The following is a 19,024-nucleotide window of genomic DNA, read 5'->3' as shown; positions in this document are numbered from 1 at the left end:
AACATGTAATATGATTCTAATCCATTACTATTTTAAACTACTTTAAAATAATTAGGTATCTATGAATTATGAACCGCTTCACAATAGTTTATCATACATTGTAAATTTAATGTATAATCATTCTAGGCCAAAACAAACCAAACAAAAAAAAACGAAAACAACCCCCTTTTTTTTTTATTTCTGGTTTCGGCACAAGGGGAAAAAAAATTTTTTTTTTTTAAAACTTGCTATAATTCTGCAAAAAACCGAATCCAATCCCCTTTTTTTTTTCTTTTTCTCGGCTGGAATAAAAAAAATAAAACAGCCTTTTTTTTTATTTCGGCAATACCCAAAAAAAAAACAAAAAAACAGAAACTTTTTTTTTCTTTGGAGCTCTCGGCAAACCCTAATAATGCCTCCTTTTTTTTTCTTTTTGCGGCAAAAATGCCCTAAAACAGAAATTCGATGAAGAAAATCGTTTATAGTTGCTATTAGAACATGATTAGCATATGAATTAATGAAACATGATTAACCGTATATGCCAAAAACTATATAGCAAAAACAATTTTTATATCATCAACATGACGATTCCATTTACATTTTAACTTAATCTTCTTTTTTTTTTTGGTGAACTGTGAGTATATTATATATCAAAAACAAATTTACATAAGGTGCTTGTAGACTAAAACAACCAACATACTATCACTCCAACAGATGCATTTTTTAAGCCACTCTAAGTCAGCTAAGTTCAGCTGCAGCTTGTCCCTGCCACGAACTCGAGCTCTCATCTCCTCTACTATATGCTTGGCTACCCGTTCTTGACAAGCATGAATTTCTCATTCCTAGACTTGTTTCTTTGATGCCAGACCTGATATATCAAACTCAACATCATTGCATTCTGGATTCCCTTTTGCAGCTTAGTATCAGTCCTTTGCATACACCATTCCAACACCCCACTCTCAGGGTAGCTCCAACTAGTCATCTTATTCACCTCCCTCACTATCCTCTTGCTGTACTCACACTCACAGAAGAGATGTTCAGAGGTCTCATCAGCTAGGGCACATATACAGCAGGTATCCTCAATTTCCACACCAAACCCAACCAGCTTAGATGTTGTGTTCAGTGCAGCATGTGCTACTAACCAGCCCATAAATTGATGTTTAGGGATTACCCATCCATCCCAGACTACCTTGTACCAGTTCACCTTTGCCATACTCCCCCTGAACCACTCATAGGTTCCAGCAGGTGTATACCCATCAGGTTGAACATGCCATTTGCCATTTGTATAACCTGGCACCATCTCATCTTTGATCTTGCAGATTCTTCTCCACACCCAGCTTGAATTCATGCTAGGTTTATAGTCCATCCAGTCCTGCCCTTTGAGGTAGTTGTTATGGATCCATTTTAACTTAATCTTCATTAAATCAAACATCTACCAATTCTTGATATAATTATTTTAACTGATTAAAACAACAATATGAAAAATAAAAATGGAAATATTGCATCAAAATAAGAACAAAAACACGGCAGAATAAACAAATTTCAATCGGCAAAAAAATTTTCAGCCGTGTATATTTTTTTTTTTTTCGATTCATAAACCCTTTGTTCAAATTCATTTTATGAAAATCATCAAAATAAAATTCGTAACCTGGCTCTGATACCACTTGTGAGAAATAATCTGTATACTTCCTTTATTATTAATGATTATAACGATTTATAATGATGAATGCGAGTCATAAAACAAATTACATAAACAAAAGATAGAGAATGAAGAAACAACCTTCGGTCCTAGCAAAATCGGCCTAAGAACAATATCGCAATGATATTCACCTATCAGTTGCACCCAAGATGATATGAGATATGCCCTTTGCTTCTTGCTAGAATCGATCCCCAAATTTTCTGTAAATTATTTAGGGTTTATCGTTTTTGTGTTTTGATGAGAGGCTAGGTTAGAAAATTAGGTTAGAAAAATTCTCCCCTTAATCTCCCTTTAACCGTGTAACACAAGTGATTAGGGTAGATAATTTTCTTTTAAATTTTCGGCCCATCTTTCCGAAATTAAGAGGATATTTCTTCTTATTTTCGGTTTTAGCAACAACCACAAATTAGGATAAAATCCTCTTATTTTTGGTTATTCTAAAATTATATATAATGTGTACATTTTATTAATTGTCATATATGTTGTCCCGTTTTAATAAGTCCATACATAACTAATTGTAGTCGATTTATTAAGTCCGGCCTGACAACATATATTATACAATCTCGTGTAAAATATACTTTAACTATAAATATCGCATATTTATAATTAGCTAATTAAATATAACCGATTACATTTAATTACGAATTAACATATTAATTCGTCCAAGCTCACATTATATACAATAATTAAATATAACTTATTATATTCAATTTACGAATTGACAGTTAATTCGTCTCAGCTAATATTATTTAATCGGCATTAAATAATCGTCTCATCAACACATTGACTAACTGTTTAGTCATATAAGGCATCAATGTGATTATATTTTCATACAATCACATCTCTCAAACACGTCCTTTAGGTGTGACTTTTAGGGACCGCCATCTGTATGATAATAACGTCAAACTTTCTAGCATGCCAACCGTTATTAGGTAATCGTTAATCAACTGATAAAATACGAAGTATACCCTTGTGAACCTATAAGAGATTTACAAATGTTATCACACTAATTTGTGGAGGACACAACCTCCAACATGGGGTCCTCAAGTGAGGCAATATCACAACTCCATTCCTCTTCTTCATTCCATAAGTCCTTGCAAGACACATGTTCCGCATAAGCTCCTTCCTTTGGCTTGTCATCATCGCTATCTTCATATGAATCATAGATAGGGGCTTCATTCTTCTTCAATAATTCTTCCTCCAGCATCTCAATATTCACATCAAAAGACACACCCTCATACTCACAAAGGCTAAGAGTATTTGGCTTACTTAACCTCATGTCTTCTTCATCAAATACCACACTTTCATACTCACAAGAGCTCAAGGAGATTGGCTCTTCCCATTTCTTATCAAAGTAAATCTTTCAAACTCGCATTCATGATCAATGTCTAAGGAATGGTGAGGAGTAGTTACTTGGGCTTCTTTTATTTAGGCAATTTGAATCTCCAATTCCTCACCTTGGGTAATAATGCCTTGAAGAACATTGTCCCTATTTTGGCTCTCCTCTAGCATTTGTTTGAAGAAGTTTTGTTGATCTCCTATCATTTGGAGGATCACATTTTGAATGGGTTCATCTTCTTGTTGTGGGGGGGTGTGAAAGTGGTTGTATTGTGGCAATTGAAATTCATTATAAAGTGGGTATTGGGTGGGTGGTTGTTGTGGATATTGGATGTGGTGATTTTGGTGGGAAAGTTTGGGGTAGTAGTTAGGATTTTTATTGTATGAGTAGTAAGGTAGGTTTGTGTTGACTTGCTCCTCAAACTTCCCATACCCATTATAGTCATACTCAAAAGATCCACCACATACTCCATGTACCAAGTCTTGGGTCATCATCATAGCCAAGATAAAGATAGAACTACAAACATGGAAACTACAATAAAACGGTAAAAACGAACCTTGAGGAACTGCACAAATAAAAATAGACAAACAAGTAAGAACTTAATCACATAGCACCGTCCCCGGCAACGGCGCCATTTTGATGGAGTGGTGTCATCGTGTCTCCCAATCAAACATATATATAATTCATAACAAACAACTAGTTAGTGGTTAAGTCGAGGTCGATCCACGGGACAGTGTGCTTTGGGTTCTAAGTCTATTTATCTCAATTTGTGCTAGTGTCACAATTGATTTGGGTTTGTAGTTGTGTTCTAGACTAATGAAAGCAATAAAATAAATAGAGGTGTAAACAAGTATTAAAGAGTACTAGGATATCATGGGATCATAGGGGGTTCATGGTGTTGATCATACAAACATGTTTACAAAGTTGCAAGTAATTAATGTTGTGGAGGAACCGAGTTGGTTTATATCTTACTGTTCATAAAAAGAGTTGGGTCCCGAAGCCGAATCGATTAGATTATACAACACCTACAAGTCGACTTACTTTCCTCCTATTCACTTCTATGCATGGTCTAACAAGACTTGAGTTGGTTTATATCTTACAAATCTTGTGAATCGATAAGAGATGGGTAAAATGCAAGGATTCATAGGCTTAGCATTTCATCTAACATAACATGTGCATAGGTTGACATCACAACAAGCAAGCAATTTAACTATGGACACATATTAAATTAAGCATGAATCATTCCCCATGTTTGTTTTCCCTAATTGCCCATTAATCCTAGCTAAAAGATTACTCACTTATTATCAATTTCAACATGCTAATAAGGTTGTCAATCATATTAACAAAGCAAAACATGATGAATAAATGAAAGTGATTAACAATAATTAAATAAGAGTAAAAGGGAATTATAGTTATAAAGATGATTCCAAATAATAAAGCTAAGGATAAAAGAAGATCAGAACTTGATTGATGGAGAGTTGTCAATTCTCCAATAATAACCCAATAATTTTCAAATACCCAATAATAATAAACTTGAACAATGATTAAGGAAAGATTAATGTGTAATTTTGTGAAATGATTGAGATTAATCTATTCTAATCTACTCCTAATCTAATTTAAGAGTGTTTTCTATTATGGGAACCTCCTTCTCTTGATTATTACAAATGGAGTATATATAGTGCTGCATTACTAGGTTATGTAAGGATAAATTAGTAAATAATAATGCTAAGTTTTAAATTGGAGAAATGCAAGTCTTTCAAGGAGATGAGCATATTTCGCTAGAGTCATCACCACCTGCTCGGATTAAGGAGGGAGACGCTCGGATTGAGAGGTGAGGAGGCGAGCATCTTTTGTACCGGACGCTAGGATCATGAGAGGGGGAGACGAGCGTCTTCTGCCTAAGTCGCTCAGATTGTTCCTCAAAGTGTTCCTTGCTTTACCTCCTTTTCCATTCTCCTTATTCTTGTGTTGTTGGTCTTCGTTCTTGCCCCCTCTTTCATACTAGTCCATCATATATCATCAACAAGCTTCCAAATATGCACGGGAGACGGGAATTCCGCCTAATTATCTTCCTTCCTACAAATCATACGAAATGCACTAGGAAAGCAAAATAGAAAGCATTTGACAGATAAAATGGCTATGAAATGTTATAATAGTATGAAAAATAGGCTCAATTATAGGACTAAATGTGTGCAGTTAAGAGTCACATCACTTTGACTCGCGTCCAAAGTAGTGGCGTGACACCGTTGGACGAGTTTCGTGGTGAGACGACTCATAAGTAAAGACCCATAAGTACGCTTGCTTCGACTCGATAGACACGAGGCGGAATTGGAATGGTGGACTGAAGTTTTCGAAAATAGAGATTTTCAAAAAGATTCGTTTGTCGCTTTATGGACGGCTTCCGAAGAATAGGGATCTCCGAAAGTCGGTTAGTTGAAGAGTTGTCTTGAGTTTGTTTTCAAAAGACGGTTTGAGTTTGAGTCGGCTCGGAAAACAATGTACTGTTTCCAGAGACGGTTTTTTGAAATTCAAAATTATATGTTTTGAAAATCGAGTTTTGAAATGTTTGACAAGCTCTCAGGGACGGTGTAGGGTCTCGGGATCATGAAACTGTCTTGAGAGAGAGGTGTGTGCCTTCCTCGGGTTTTGAAAGAGCCATTGTCGACGCGAAATGGGTTAAAATCCGTGTCTTGACGCGGCGATTATAACAGCGTAAAAAAGGTGTTTTTGAAATGGTTGTAGAAAACCGAGCTTGAAAATCGTCATTACGACGGCCTAGAAAGGCGTGTTGAAATGGTTGTAGAAAACCGAATTTGAAAATCGTCATTACGACGGCCTAGAAACGCGTGTTGAAATGGTTGTAGAAAACCGAGTTTGAAAATCATCATTACGACGGCCTAGAAAGGCGTGTTGAAATGGTTGTAGAAAACCGAGTTTGAAAATCGTCATTACGACGGCCTAGAAAGGCGTGTTGTTTGAAATGCAACGGTTGGCAAAAGACCGAGGTTTGAAATGGCCATTATAACGGCGCAAAAGGGTGTTTTTGAAAGTTGAAAATGACACGGAAGGACTTATAATCACATAACACATAAGTACTCGCAGTTCCATTTTATTATGCATAATGCTGACACGGGTTTTAGCTTAAAGGGTGGGTTACACACCAAGCAATCAAACCCCGATGTTTGAGAGGGATACCAATCTAAAGAAAATGTGTAAGGAGGGTGCCCTAGCCTAGTGCTCGAAGGTGATGAAAGCTCTTTGACGAAACAGAAATATGTATCATCAACGGTATGCTTGACTCAATCGGGATTCGAAACGCGGGGATGAGAATACTCACACCGACGGGACGAGCCAATTGGTCGAAAAGGGTTAGGTTGTGGGCCCGGACAAGGAACCCGACTATGACCGTAATATCAATTAATGCATTTTAACCAAGACCTCGTCCAAGTCTCACCATCTAGGGATCACAAAGACACAAGTGTCCTAGTTTTCCCCAACGGAGTCGCCAATCTGTGGACATGGCCCACCTATGTATACCCAGCCGATCTGTGGACAACGGCATCAGTCTTTTTGAAAGCCACGCTCGGCGGCGTTAAAATGCTTTCGACCGTATCGTTTTAGATCGGTCGGTTTTGTCTCGGCAAGGGTCTCGAAATGATGCAAGAGATGTTCGGAGTCACCACCAAGCATTTTTGGGATGCTTGGAACCCGTTCGAATCCACTTTATACCTAGGTCAACCAAGGCAAAAAGCGGTGTTAGACATAGGTACTAAAGATAAGGAGTCGTCCCTTTTTAGCATCATATCTCTAGAATGACTCTCGTACGCCCTGGATAAGGTCGTCCACTATCCAAAGTTTCTGAGTAAGAGGTGAAGGTACGTATTGGGAAGCCCTTTAATCGGACACCCAATCCCGCCCGCGGTAGCGGCCTCCACTGATCGATCTTGGTTGGTTAAATGCAAACATTGATAAAACGGGTAAATGCATCAATGCGCATCCACTAGTTTGAACCTAACATGTGAGCTTTGTATGTCGGTTTGTTTAATCCGAGTATCAAGCATGTGATGTCGAGTTGGATTTAATGTCGATTTGCATGCAAGACGGAAATTAAACATCCATTTGCCGAGTTAGGTTTATGGTACATAATGTGATCCGATTGTCTTAAAAAGGCGTTTTGCAAATGTGAGATAAAATGGGCAGATTTGTCATCTGATCCGTCCTGTATTCGGGTTAACCGAATTCGGGATCGTCCTGGACAAGTGTTGGAATAGGAACAGACCCTGCATCAGGTAGCCATAAGAGGCACGAGTAAGTGGCCTGTTTAGGCGCGAGTCAACATACGATGGAAGACGTCTTCTGACCATTGAAAAAGATTGAAAAATGGGTGTTTGAACCCGTCTTGATTTTAAAAGGCCGTTTAGGCCGCTTTTGTACTAATTTGAAGAACGAGACTTGAATAGTCGTCATTGTTTTGACAATACTCGATGTCGGGTTCGGTTTTGCAAGCTTGACGTGAATAGTTTTGAAAATGATTATGAACTAATTGTTTCAAGTTCATTTGTTTATAATTAGTCAACATTTATCATCGTACTCGGGTTAAAATCCGACATGGTATGTAGAACCAAGGATGACTTTGTGTTGGTGACTAATACATTTGTTTCGAAAATGTAAAGAAAATAAGAAAGGCTTTAAAATACCCTTCAAAATGTAAAGAAATGAAATAAAAAGCTTTAAAATACATTTTATAATGTAATTAACCAAATATTATCACGAAACACGGATTAAACCGTCATGGTATTAGGAACCAAGGGTGAAAAATGTTTTATGGTTAAAAACTTGTCATGAGAAAAATGGTTTGAAAATATTTGAAATTGTAAGAACCGATCACAAATATGAACTGAAAATAAAGGGAAGAAGAGACCAAACATGGTTGGATTTAGGTTGAGCAGGGCGCTTTAGGCGCGAGCCTACGTGCTACATAAGTAGCCTCTGCCTCAACCAAAAGTCCGGTTTTAGCTCATTCAACCCATATTTGGACCATGTTATGCATGATTTAGCATGTTATAGTCATTAAACAAATGAAAACATGATAAAAGAAGATTTTTGCACCCTCATACTTAAATACTAGGCTTGAGACGAGAAACCGACGAAAGTGTATCAACTTGTTTGGCCAGAAAACGCGATTTGAAAACCGTTTTAGTAAGTAAAAGATTGTTTTTTAAGTTTAGTGATGGTGTAGTGGTCGAGATGGTCGGTCAAGTGGTTTAACGCACGATAACGGTACCAAACAATGTGTAAGGCTTGTGTTTACGATCGGTAGGTCGTAAACACGTGTCGGATTTTGACTTGAGAAGTCGAGTCTAGAATTTTAAGGGAGAAAAGAGGGGGCGGACACTCGTGTAACTCTCAAATGATGGCATTTGAGGGGTATTTATAGGAAAATGAGTGGTTGTGTGTGTTTTGAGCGACGTGGCCGCATGGGCTGCTCAAAGAGGCGCGAGCCATCTCGCACGTCACACAAGTGTAATCATAATTTGTTCTATCCTAGGATTTGGAAGAACTTGATTTGACTTGGCCATTTAAGATTCCGGGAAACCTTAACATGGAAGCATTTGAAAAGTTTGTTTTTTGTGTTTGACTCGTTATTGGAGTCGGGACTTGAATTTTGAGTCGGTTATTTGTCAGGTGTCGGTTTTGACTCTAATTAGTGTCATTGCGACCCTATCGTGATGCATTAAACACTCCAGGTACTTTTGAAAAGTTTTGAAAAATTTTGTTTTCGAAATCTTTTTATGTTTTCCGACGTATAGTTGTACACAAACTGTCGATCAAACGCTGCGATTCCTAAGCATGTTATAGTCCGATAATCATCGGGTGTTTTTTAGAGTCTTAACAGATACTGGGTATCTACAGCTCCTCCCGAGTACGACTTGGATTGGTTAAAAGTAATCTTCTTGGGTTGATACCCTCCTTCACCTTCATTCCTCCTTTTCTCTCCGGACCTCTCCTTAGCATCCTTGGTGACACCGAGTAGCCTCTCCGCGTTACCGGCCCTAGCATAGACTTCTTTCACACTAGAACAATCTCCGGGTGGAAGCTTCTCCAAGAGCTTGATGGTCAAACCTCCCTCAAACTTGAGATTGGCTAAGGTGAAGGTCTTCCACGTAAGTAGCGAGCTCATAAAAGCGGATGTAGTAGTCTTGCACGGTCATAGCATCGGTCATAACGAACCGATCGAATTCTGCTCAAAGCTTGCACCACACGTGCTCGGGGCCGAACTCATTCCTCATCTCCATCTTGAAATCGGCCCAAGGGATGGCGGCTTCGCCCTCTCTTCATAGAAGTTCTTCATAGCTTCTCACTCCCTGTACCACCAACCTCCCGCAAGTCCTCCGAAGTAGAAGTCGACATGCTCAACCTTAAGTTCTTCCGGGCATCTCATCACCTCGAATACGTTCTCCATCTCTCTTACCCAATCGCTAAAGAGGCAGAGCTCCCCCACCCCAAGGTACTTGGTGGAGGGTGGCGTGAGATGGCGGTGCTTACGACCGAGGCATCCATTGCCGCATCCCTCTCTCGAGTGACGTTCCTAAGAGCTTTGGTGAGGGCCTCATTTTGAGCAATGAGCAACTCCATTTCCTCTTGGACACGCGAGGCGGAGAGGAGAAGTCCTTGCACGGGGTCTTGGCATAATGTCTCTTCAATAAGCATCACAAACGTCAATACATGCCTCAATACATGAGCCAATAGGTATTGACCACTATACAGGTCCACTCGGCCGAGTAAGGAAAGTCACTCGGTCGAGTGGTGCGCCCACTCGGTCGAGTGGTGCGCCCACTCGGTCGAGTGGTGTCCCACTCGGTCGAGTGTCTCAACAATCATAAGGTTTGCCAAAATCCTCAGAGGTCCACTTGATCGAGTGGTCTCGCAGCTCGGTCGAGTGCAATACACTCGGTCGAGTGTCACAACAATCATAATGTTTCCAGAATTCTCCCATAATCCACTCGGTCGAGTGGCCCTAATACTCGATCGAGCAGGACACACTCAATCGAGTGAGACCTTCACTCAGTCGAGTGTGGCAACTTACATGAGCTCTTTTGATTCTGGAAAGGCATTAACTCGGTCGAGTGGGAGGGGCACTCGGCCGAGTGCTATCTAGTCGACCGACTTCCTCTCTTCACTTCGCCGAGTACATTACATAAGGGCTATTTACTCATTCTAACTCACACAAGTCCACATATAACCCTATTCACATGTTCCTATACGCAATCACAGGAGATAATATAGATATATGTGTTGGAGTGTCCCCGATAATAATGCGATCACAATTGTCGATCATGATGATCACATGTTTAAATCTCATTTTTAAGAATACGTAAGGGATGATTCATTTTATAGTCAACTAATCAACATTAATCGGTAACGATTGGCTTGCTAGAGTTTGACGTTACTGTCGTGGGACGGTGGTGGTCAGTTGATCCCTTAAGGTCACACCTAAATGATGATGCCCTAATCTGTAAAGTTGATTAATTGTATGACGATACAAGTTAATCAATTCCTTAAAATTGAACAATTCAATTTGTGAGAGAGAATATCGATATCTTATTGTAATGGGATTAAATAAGATTTATTTTAGTAATTGAAATACTTTATTACTAAAATTGTTTATTGTTTGTGAAACAATAGAGATAAGAATGAATGGTTAATTATAATTACAAGATGTTGTGAATTATAATTATATGACCCATTTTATTTATGTGATCAAGTATCACTAGTCAATTTGTTGTATGTAATTTAATTAATTTATAAAATGATATTTATGTGATAAATATGCAGTAAATTAATTAATAACATGTAACATACTACATGTGACATATTGTGTGACAAATGACAAATTGACAAAATAAAATGGTAGTCAATTTTATGGTACATGGACCGAAATAATGAGAGTGATGGGTGTTAGTGGGTGAATTATTTTATGAGATAAAATAAGCTAATGATGCCTAATCTACACCTAGCCTTACATGCCTAAGGTTTTGATAAGAACAAAAGAATAAAGTAAGATGCCATCCTTGGCATTTTGTTTTGCTCCAACTGTGAGACACTCCCTTTTGGAGGCTTTTGTTCTTTAATTATTTCTTTTACATACTCATTCATTTACCACATGCAAAGGTGATACATTATTCTCTCTACTCTTTAATCTTCATCCAAAAATATGAGAAGATTCAATCAAAAATTGTTCAATCAAATTACTAATATTATTAGTGTAATATATGAGCATTAGTAATCAATTTTAAGGTAAACTACTAAACAAATATCTAGCACATATTATTTAGTAGAGATAAGGGATAATCTTGGGTGCAATCAAAAGGAATGGCTTCTATACTTGAAGTCTTTGGAGGATCATCCTGACATATGGAAATCTCAAGAACAAGTGAGGTAGGAGACTTCACTTCTGCCCAAAATATCTGAAATATCAAATGTAAGGAACCGTTTTTCTCCTTACTCTTGTATTTGTTTTGCATGTATAAGATCCTTCAGTTTTTATGACTAAAACTTTAAACCATAATATGTGATATTTAAAATATGATTTCCAACAATATGCACAACATATGACACACGTATGACGGTACTTAACACGTATACTTACTCTTATACATTCCACCTATCTTTGTCAAAAGTCTACCATTATTGAGTATATTATCATGTAGGACATCACCAAGCATACCAAATTCCACAACATCAAGCAAGAAGTATGCAACAATCATACACACCAAACACGTCCCATTACCCATGCGTAGTGACCGACTCAAGTTAAGAGGGCAAGTACTCAACCTTGAGATGTCTCCCAAGCTTGTCATAAACCCTTTAAAACTCAAACCGGGTTCATTTTAAATTGACTCTCCCTAATTCATTGGTTCATTGGTTAGGCTCCAAAACCGTCGCTCTGATACCACTTTCTAACACCCCCATAGGTCGGGACCCTTCCTCTAGGCGATTCCCATCATATGGAGGTGTCACAAGCCTTGGTTTCCCAAGATTTGTAGTGTGAACAACAAGTAAATAAGCACTTTAGATTACATAATTAGTTAAGTTGTAAAGTTAAGTAACCACAAGTTAAGGGATATGAAAATCATCCTATTTTAGCAGGATTTCTCACAGAGATAATGTCCTGCCAGGGAAGAATTTGTAGGGTAATCTAACTCCAAACAAATTGCCTGACCAGTACGTAGAATAAATAAAGGAATAAATGCAAATGTAAGACACAGAGATTTATACGTGGAAAAACCCTGGGAATAAGGAAAAAAACCACGGGCACCAAGCCAGGAGGGATTGTTATTATGACTTTTGATACCCTGACAGGGAATATGTATGTCAGGTGAAAAATAGAGTGCGGGTACTTAGTAGAAATGCTAAATATTGTGTTGAATACAAGTATGAAAGTAAAGTGAGAGTGAGTAAGTGTGTGTCAAAAGTGATCCTCTTCTTTTCTTCTTCACTTATTTTTATAGTAGCTTTGCAACGGGTCTTTCAAGGTAGTTTAGGGTTTCCTGTAAAATAGGACTCGTGCCCTATTTACCCGGGGGTGGTTGCTTGACTTCTATAACCTTCCAGCCGTTACCCTTGCTTAGTCAAATCCTCTACACTTTCGTGTGGAATGTTGAATGGCTCTTCCTTGTTTATATGAACTGTTTTTCAAAGTTTTGACCGTGCTTTAATCGTTGCCTGCCTTGCCCTGATTATGCTGACCTTGTGGCTAACGTGATATCCCTTCAGGCCAGGATTAGTAGATGCATGTCACGTCTTTCCCACCTGGTTGGTGCCTGATCAGGCATTCTGGTTTCTTTGTTGGAGATGACTTTCGTTCAGGCTTGGCTTTGTATATTGCCTGACTCGTGTCTGACTGGGTAGGATAATTCAGGGCCCAACACATCCCATTAGTACAACCAAATCGAATGGAGTTTAAATGTCAAAAGCTAAATAAGAACAAGTGGCGACAACGAGGTAGACCGCTCCCAAGCCCGCTACTCAAACATGTGCACCTATCGACACTGCTCCTTATATGGGCGGAAATCACCATGTGGTTCATCACAGACATTCAAACCCAAGTGTTAGCCAATGATATAAATGTTTAATAATAAACGAGAGATGCAACTAACTTACTAATTTAATAAGGTATGTAAACATGACAAGTATCCACCAAACTCATCTCCTCCAACTGTGACCGGGACACGCCCACGACGTCACCAAAACCACTAAGGTACTCGGAACACGTTCGTGGTACCGGGCCCGAGTGAGACTCGAGTCTCCTGCCAGACGACATGCCTCACCGCATGAGTCCCTCCATATCCCAAGTACTCAATGTGCACATTCCCTTGGAGTGGGAAGCTCCAAGGGAGACTTGAGCAGAAGACGGTTTCCCAACCGCCTTCCGTCTCCAAAACCATCATCAACATCCTCCAACAATCTCCAATGTCAACCATTTACCAACAACAAGAACAATTAACCAAACAAGTATGCGATTCAATTCACACAACAATAAAATTCATGCTCATAACTTAATTAATTCATTTTCTTTTCTCTTAATTGCTTAATAACATGTTATAATGCAAGATAATTAACACTAGATTCATTCACCATACTTACTCTTCCCAAAATCATCATGAGACCATATTTCAGGATAACAATTCACCCTACCCTGACCATCAGGACATCAGGGCATCAGAGTATCAGAAGACAGGTGCCAGCCAAGGAGAGGACAACAGTCAAAATATAAGGACAATATTTTACTACTTCAAAGATAATATTATTGTCAATATGCGGATAGTAATTAGAGCATTAATGAGGAAGATGATGATAAAGGCTATATAATCGAGCGGGTAATTAAGCACAATTAAGAGTATTAATGTAACATTCCGTTTGATGTCTATGAGTGTCTTAGTATTGGGTTTGATAGTTGATGATATTATGGAGCTAGCAGCATTAGAGGATGGTAGTTGATTATGTATGGAGTTGGTGTCGTGAGAGATATATATGTGGTAGATACGATATAGTGAGTCATGTTGTGGAAGTAAACATAGTTGGTAGAATGGGGGTTAAGAGTTCATGTTCTATGTTCGGTCGAGTTCTTGAGTCCTTAGCTAAGTTGTTGTGTCTTGGTCGAGTCAGTATGGTTGTTTTTATGTATGGGTTGAACTTCGGGGACGAAGTTCTTTTAAGGAGGGAAGACTGTAATACTCCGTATTTATAAGTCTTTGGGTACTCTATCGAGTAGGCCTTACTCTGTCGAGTAAGGGTAAGTTGCGAAATAAAATAGTTTCGACCTGTTGGGTACTCGATCGAGTAGCTGGGGCACTCGATCGAGTAAGGGGTACTCGATCGAGTACCTTGGGTACTCGATCGAGTGTCCGGTTTTACGGGAATTTTCTCGGGTTTTGTTAATTATGCGATTAAGGTATTTAAGTATCGTCGTCATTGTTTTAAATCACTTTTACAAAACCTAAAACCCTGTTTAAGAGAGAAAGCAACAAGTTCATCTTCCTAATCGCATTCTTAGCAATTCCGGAGTTCGACGGTCGATTCTTGTCGTTGTTTATATCGTTGGATTCCTTGCGTCGAGGGTAAGATCTACGTACCCTTTTTATTGTCTTTCCTTTGATTTGGTTAAACCCTAATTTTGGGATTTGGGGTTTTTATGATTTGTTAAGGTTAGATTGTGATTATGTGATTATGTGATAGGAGAAGGATTTGTAAAGGAGAGGTTTTGAGACAATTTTGCTAGATCGTCGATGATTGTGTTGCTTTCCGGGTAGGATTTCCTACTCGCATTATTAGTCCCATAATGGGATATTGGTGATGTCCTGTAGTTAGTTGTTTGATATGATGATTGTCTTGTGTTTGTGGTTGTGATTGCTTTGTTGATGGTTCTCGAGATGCGTTCTCGGCTGAGTGGGGTCACTTGCGGGAGTGACTTCACGCCCTAGTTTCGCCCTTCGTGGAACCCGCCACGGACGGGGATGTGCACATTAATGGGACAGGGTTATCGCTCGGTATGATGAGCGGGGCTTAGGTGGGAACGGCTGCGGTCCCCATCGGCGTGGCTGGTCCAAAGGACGGTCGAAGTATTGAGATGATGGGAATTGGTTGGTGGTGTGTGTGTGTGTGTGTGTTCGGTTCAAATTGTCTTTTATCTTATTGTTGATGTATATTGAGTTGTGTGATTAGTACTGACCCGTTTAAATGTTTTAAAAACTGTGGTGATCCATTCGGGGTGGTGAGCGATTGCTTAGCGGTATATCTTGGATACGCGTGGGATCTAGCTGGGGATGGAGTCATCACATATCAGAGTCTTTAGTCTTCCGCTGTGTTTGTTAGGACAGTTCCTTTCAGTTGGTTTATAGTTTGAGAACAGTTGTATTTTGCTTCAGTTGGTTTTGTAATGTAATCACTTAACTTATTTAATTAAGTATGTTTCTTCATTGTCTTATGATTATCATGCCTCGGGTAACCGAGATGGTGGCATCCTTATACCTGAGTGGTCCTGGTAAGGCACTTGGAGTATGGGGGTGTTACAATTAATCCGGGTAATTAAGGAGCATTAAATCTAGTGCATTAAAGGAGAATATTCAGCATTTACACAAGATTTGGCAGCTGTTCAACTTGGCTATAGAAGGAGCATTTGAAGATCATTTGGACAGAAGACAACACATACTCAAGCATAAAATACTTTCATACAATACTTAAGCTATTTTACAATCATTTGTGCTAATTACTCAATAATATAGTGAAATTCTCTCTTGGCTTGGTGCCCGTGGTTTTTTCCCATTTAAGGGTTTTCCACGTACAAACTCCTTGTCTTATTTTTACTTATTTATCTTACTTTACTTTTTTTTGTTTCATACCATGCCCTGCATATTCACAGATAAGTTTGAGCTAGTTAACCCTGCCTAGACATACCCTTACCTGATTCTACCCTGCGTAAAATCCATACAAAATAATTGGTGCCCACCGTGGGGCATCTAGCTCTTTAAAATATTTTTTCCTTATCTTACAAAAATCCAAATAACCTACAAAAATGGCCCAACCTACCGTTGAAGAACATTTGAACGCAACCCTCCAGCAACTTGTTGAGTTGGAAGGTTTGAAAGACAAGGTAGCCCAAATTGAGGCTGAAATCCTTCAGTTGAAAGACAAGGTAGCCCAAACAAGGAGCAGGCTCTAGATTCCAACCAGGAACACCATTTGCATCAATCATCAAAAACATTGACTTTTCCAGCTTTGGGAGTCCAAGTGGCTCTAAATTTATCAATGTTGATGGTGATGGTGAGCCAAACAATGACAATGAAAAACCTGATGAATCTACAGCAGCCATCGTGATGGCAGTAATCCAGGAGATCAAGAAACTTAATGAAAAATTCGAAAAGATACCCGGAGTTCCTGCCAGATTGGAGGAGGCGGCCCCTGACAGTTATTCCGATACGCCTTTCATAGACGAAATAGCAAAAGTGGATCTGCCTAAAAAATTCGTGATTCCGTCTATGAACATTTATGATGGGACCACAGATCCACAGAATCATATAGCCCTTTACGAACAAAAAATGTTACCTGCATCTATTCCTGGTGAGTTCAGGCAAGTCTGCATGTGTGAGGGGTTCGGAACAACCCTGACCGGACCAGCTCTGCAATGGTACATCAACCTGCCAACCAGGAGCGTCCATTCTTTTGCCAACCTGATCAACAACTTCAACCAGCAGTCTACAAGCAGCAGGGAGTTGGAGAAGCGGTCCAGTCATCTTTACAGGATTACACAGAAGCCACAGGAGACTCTCAGGGTATTCCTCGCCAGGTTCAACAAGGAGAAAGTGTCCATTCCCAGGTGTGACGTTGGAACAGCAGTGGAGGCATCCAGACAGGGGTTACTACCTCATAGTGATTTATACAATGAACTCAGTAAGTATCCCTGTCATACCTTCGAAGATGTCCAGGCCAAGACTCTTGCATATATCAGGCTGGAAGAAGACAAAAGCTACAAAGTTGGATCGTCCAGTAGATCAAAGGACTATGAAAAGAGCAATAGGAAGAGCGACAAAGGAAATAATTACAGACCTACTCTATATTCCAGGCCAGACCATTCAGAAGTCAGCCTCGCATATGAGTATCAAGGTAAGGCTAAAGTTTTCCCACCTATTTCTGAACATAACTTCAGTGTTGATATTGCAGGCTTAATCCAGCGACTTGACATCATGGGATCAGCAGTCAGATGGCTTAGGAAGGTGGAAAATCCCAACCCTAGGAGAGACAACTCCAAGTGGTGTGAATTCCACATGGACATTTGACACACAATGGATAATTGCTTCGCCCTAAAGAAAGAAGTGGCCTACCTGTTGAAATCCGGATACCTAATGGACGTGATCAGAACAAAGGGCAGGAATAGAGATCAAAGCAAGGAGAACCAGGAGCAAAAGCAGGACCGCAACCTTCCCCCACCACCCCCAATTTATGAAGTAAAATTCATATCTGGTGGATCGGAAATTTGTGGCCTGGCCAGTTCAGGAGCAAAGAAGATAGCCAGGACGCCAAGGACTATATCACCCTGCAAACCGGATCATGTCCCATCAATCACTTTCAGTGATTGTGACTTGGTAGGGATTCCTAATGTTCATCATGATGGCTGGTAATCTCAATTAAGATTGGAACTACTACAGTGAGGAGGATCCAGATAGATGGACGCAGCTCAGTGAACCTGATCATGCTTGATGTACTGAAAGCCATGAATATTGGTGAAGAACAAATCACCAAGAATTCCAGTGTTTTGGTAGGGTTCAGTGGAGAAACCAGAAGCACATTGGGAGAAATCCATCTCCCTACTTATGCTGAAGGTGTCTCATCCTATTAGAAATTTGGAGTTCTGGATTGCTTGTCATCCTACAATGCGATCCTGGGCTGGCCATGGATCCATAATGTCAAGGTTGTACCATCAACCTACCACCAGTGTATCAAGGTACCAGCAGACTTGGGCATAGCAACAATCAAAGGAGAACGCAAGGCAGCCCAAGATTGCCATACAGAGGCCTTGAATCCTTCCAAGGCAAGTAAGTCCCTTGCATAGCAATTACCGTACCCTGTTAGGAGCACTTATGTGGCACCATCCAGGATGGAAATAGATCAGGTAATCCTAGACTCTGAGTATCCTGACAGGTATGTTCTAGTTGGGTCTAATGCCCTAGATTGTGTCAGGCCAGAACTGGTAAAGTTTCTTAAGAATAAATCATCTTGGTTTGCTTGGTCTCATTTTGATATGACTGGAATTAATGCTGATGTAATTATACATAAACTTAACATTGATCAATCTTTTAAGCTTGTGCAATAGAAAAGACGTATATTTGTGCCTGAAAGAAATGTAATAATTAATTAGTAAGTGGAGAAACTTCTGGATATGGGTATGATCAGGGAAGTAATGCACCCTGAATGGTTAGCTAATGTGGTAGTTGTGCAGAAAAAGAATGGTAAATGGAGAGTCTGTGTAGATTACACTGACCTGAAGAAAGCCTCTCCAAAGGATCCGTTTCCCCTGCCACATATTGATGCCATGGTAGATGCCACGGCAGGGGACGAGATGCTGACATTCATGGATTCTTCTAGTGGATTCAATCAAATAAAGATGCACCCTGGTGACCAGGAGAGTACTGCATTCATTACAAACCGGGGCATATCTCGTTACACAGTCATGCCTTTCGGCCTGAAGAATGCAGGGGCAACGTACCATCGCCTAGTCAACATAATGTTCAAGGATCAAATTGGTGATATCATGGAAGTCTATATAGACGACATGGTAGTGAAATCTAAAAATGCAGAAGATCATATGAAGCACTTGGAAATAGCATTTCAAATATTGGAAAAATACAACATGAAACGCAACCCTGAAAAGTGTAATTTTGTAGTCTCTGCAGGTAAGTTCCTTGGATACATGGTGACAAAAAGAGGAATAGAGGCCAGCCCTAAACAGA

General features: G+C 39.6%; 1 protein-coding gene across 1 annotated transcript; it reads right to left on the bottom strand.

Moving 5' to 3' along the window:
* Positions 1 to 787: 787 nt before the first annotated feature.
* Positions 788 to 1,327, bottom strand: LOC141649217 (uncharacterized). Its single transcript, XM_074457912.1, has one exon. The coding sequence runs from the start codon at positions 1,325 to 1,327 to the stop codon at positions 788 to 790; it is 540 nt and encodes a 179-aa protein (XP_074314013.1).
* Positions 1,328 to 19,024: the final 17,697 nt, after the last annotated feature.

The sequence above is a fragment of the Silene latifolia genome, chromosome 3 (assembly GCF_048544455.1).
Source record: "Silene latifolia isolate original U9 population chromosome 3, ASM4854445v1, whole genome shotgun sequence".
In the NCBI taxonomy this organism is placed as follows: domain Eukaryota; kingdom Viridiplantae; phylum Streptophyta; class Magnoliopsida; order Caryophyllales; family Caryophyllaceae; genus Silene; species Silene latifolia.
This window is presented reverse-complemented; position numbering and strand designations above follow the sequence as displayed.

Excerpts from the sequence above, each read along its gene's own strand:
- LOC141649217 (XM_074457912.1), bottom strand. The coding sequence starts at position 1,327 with ATGAATTCAAGCTGGGTGTGGAGAAGAATCTGCAAGATCAAAGATGAG.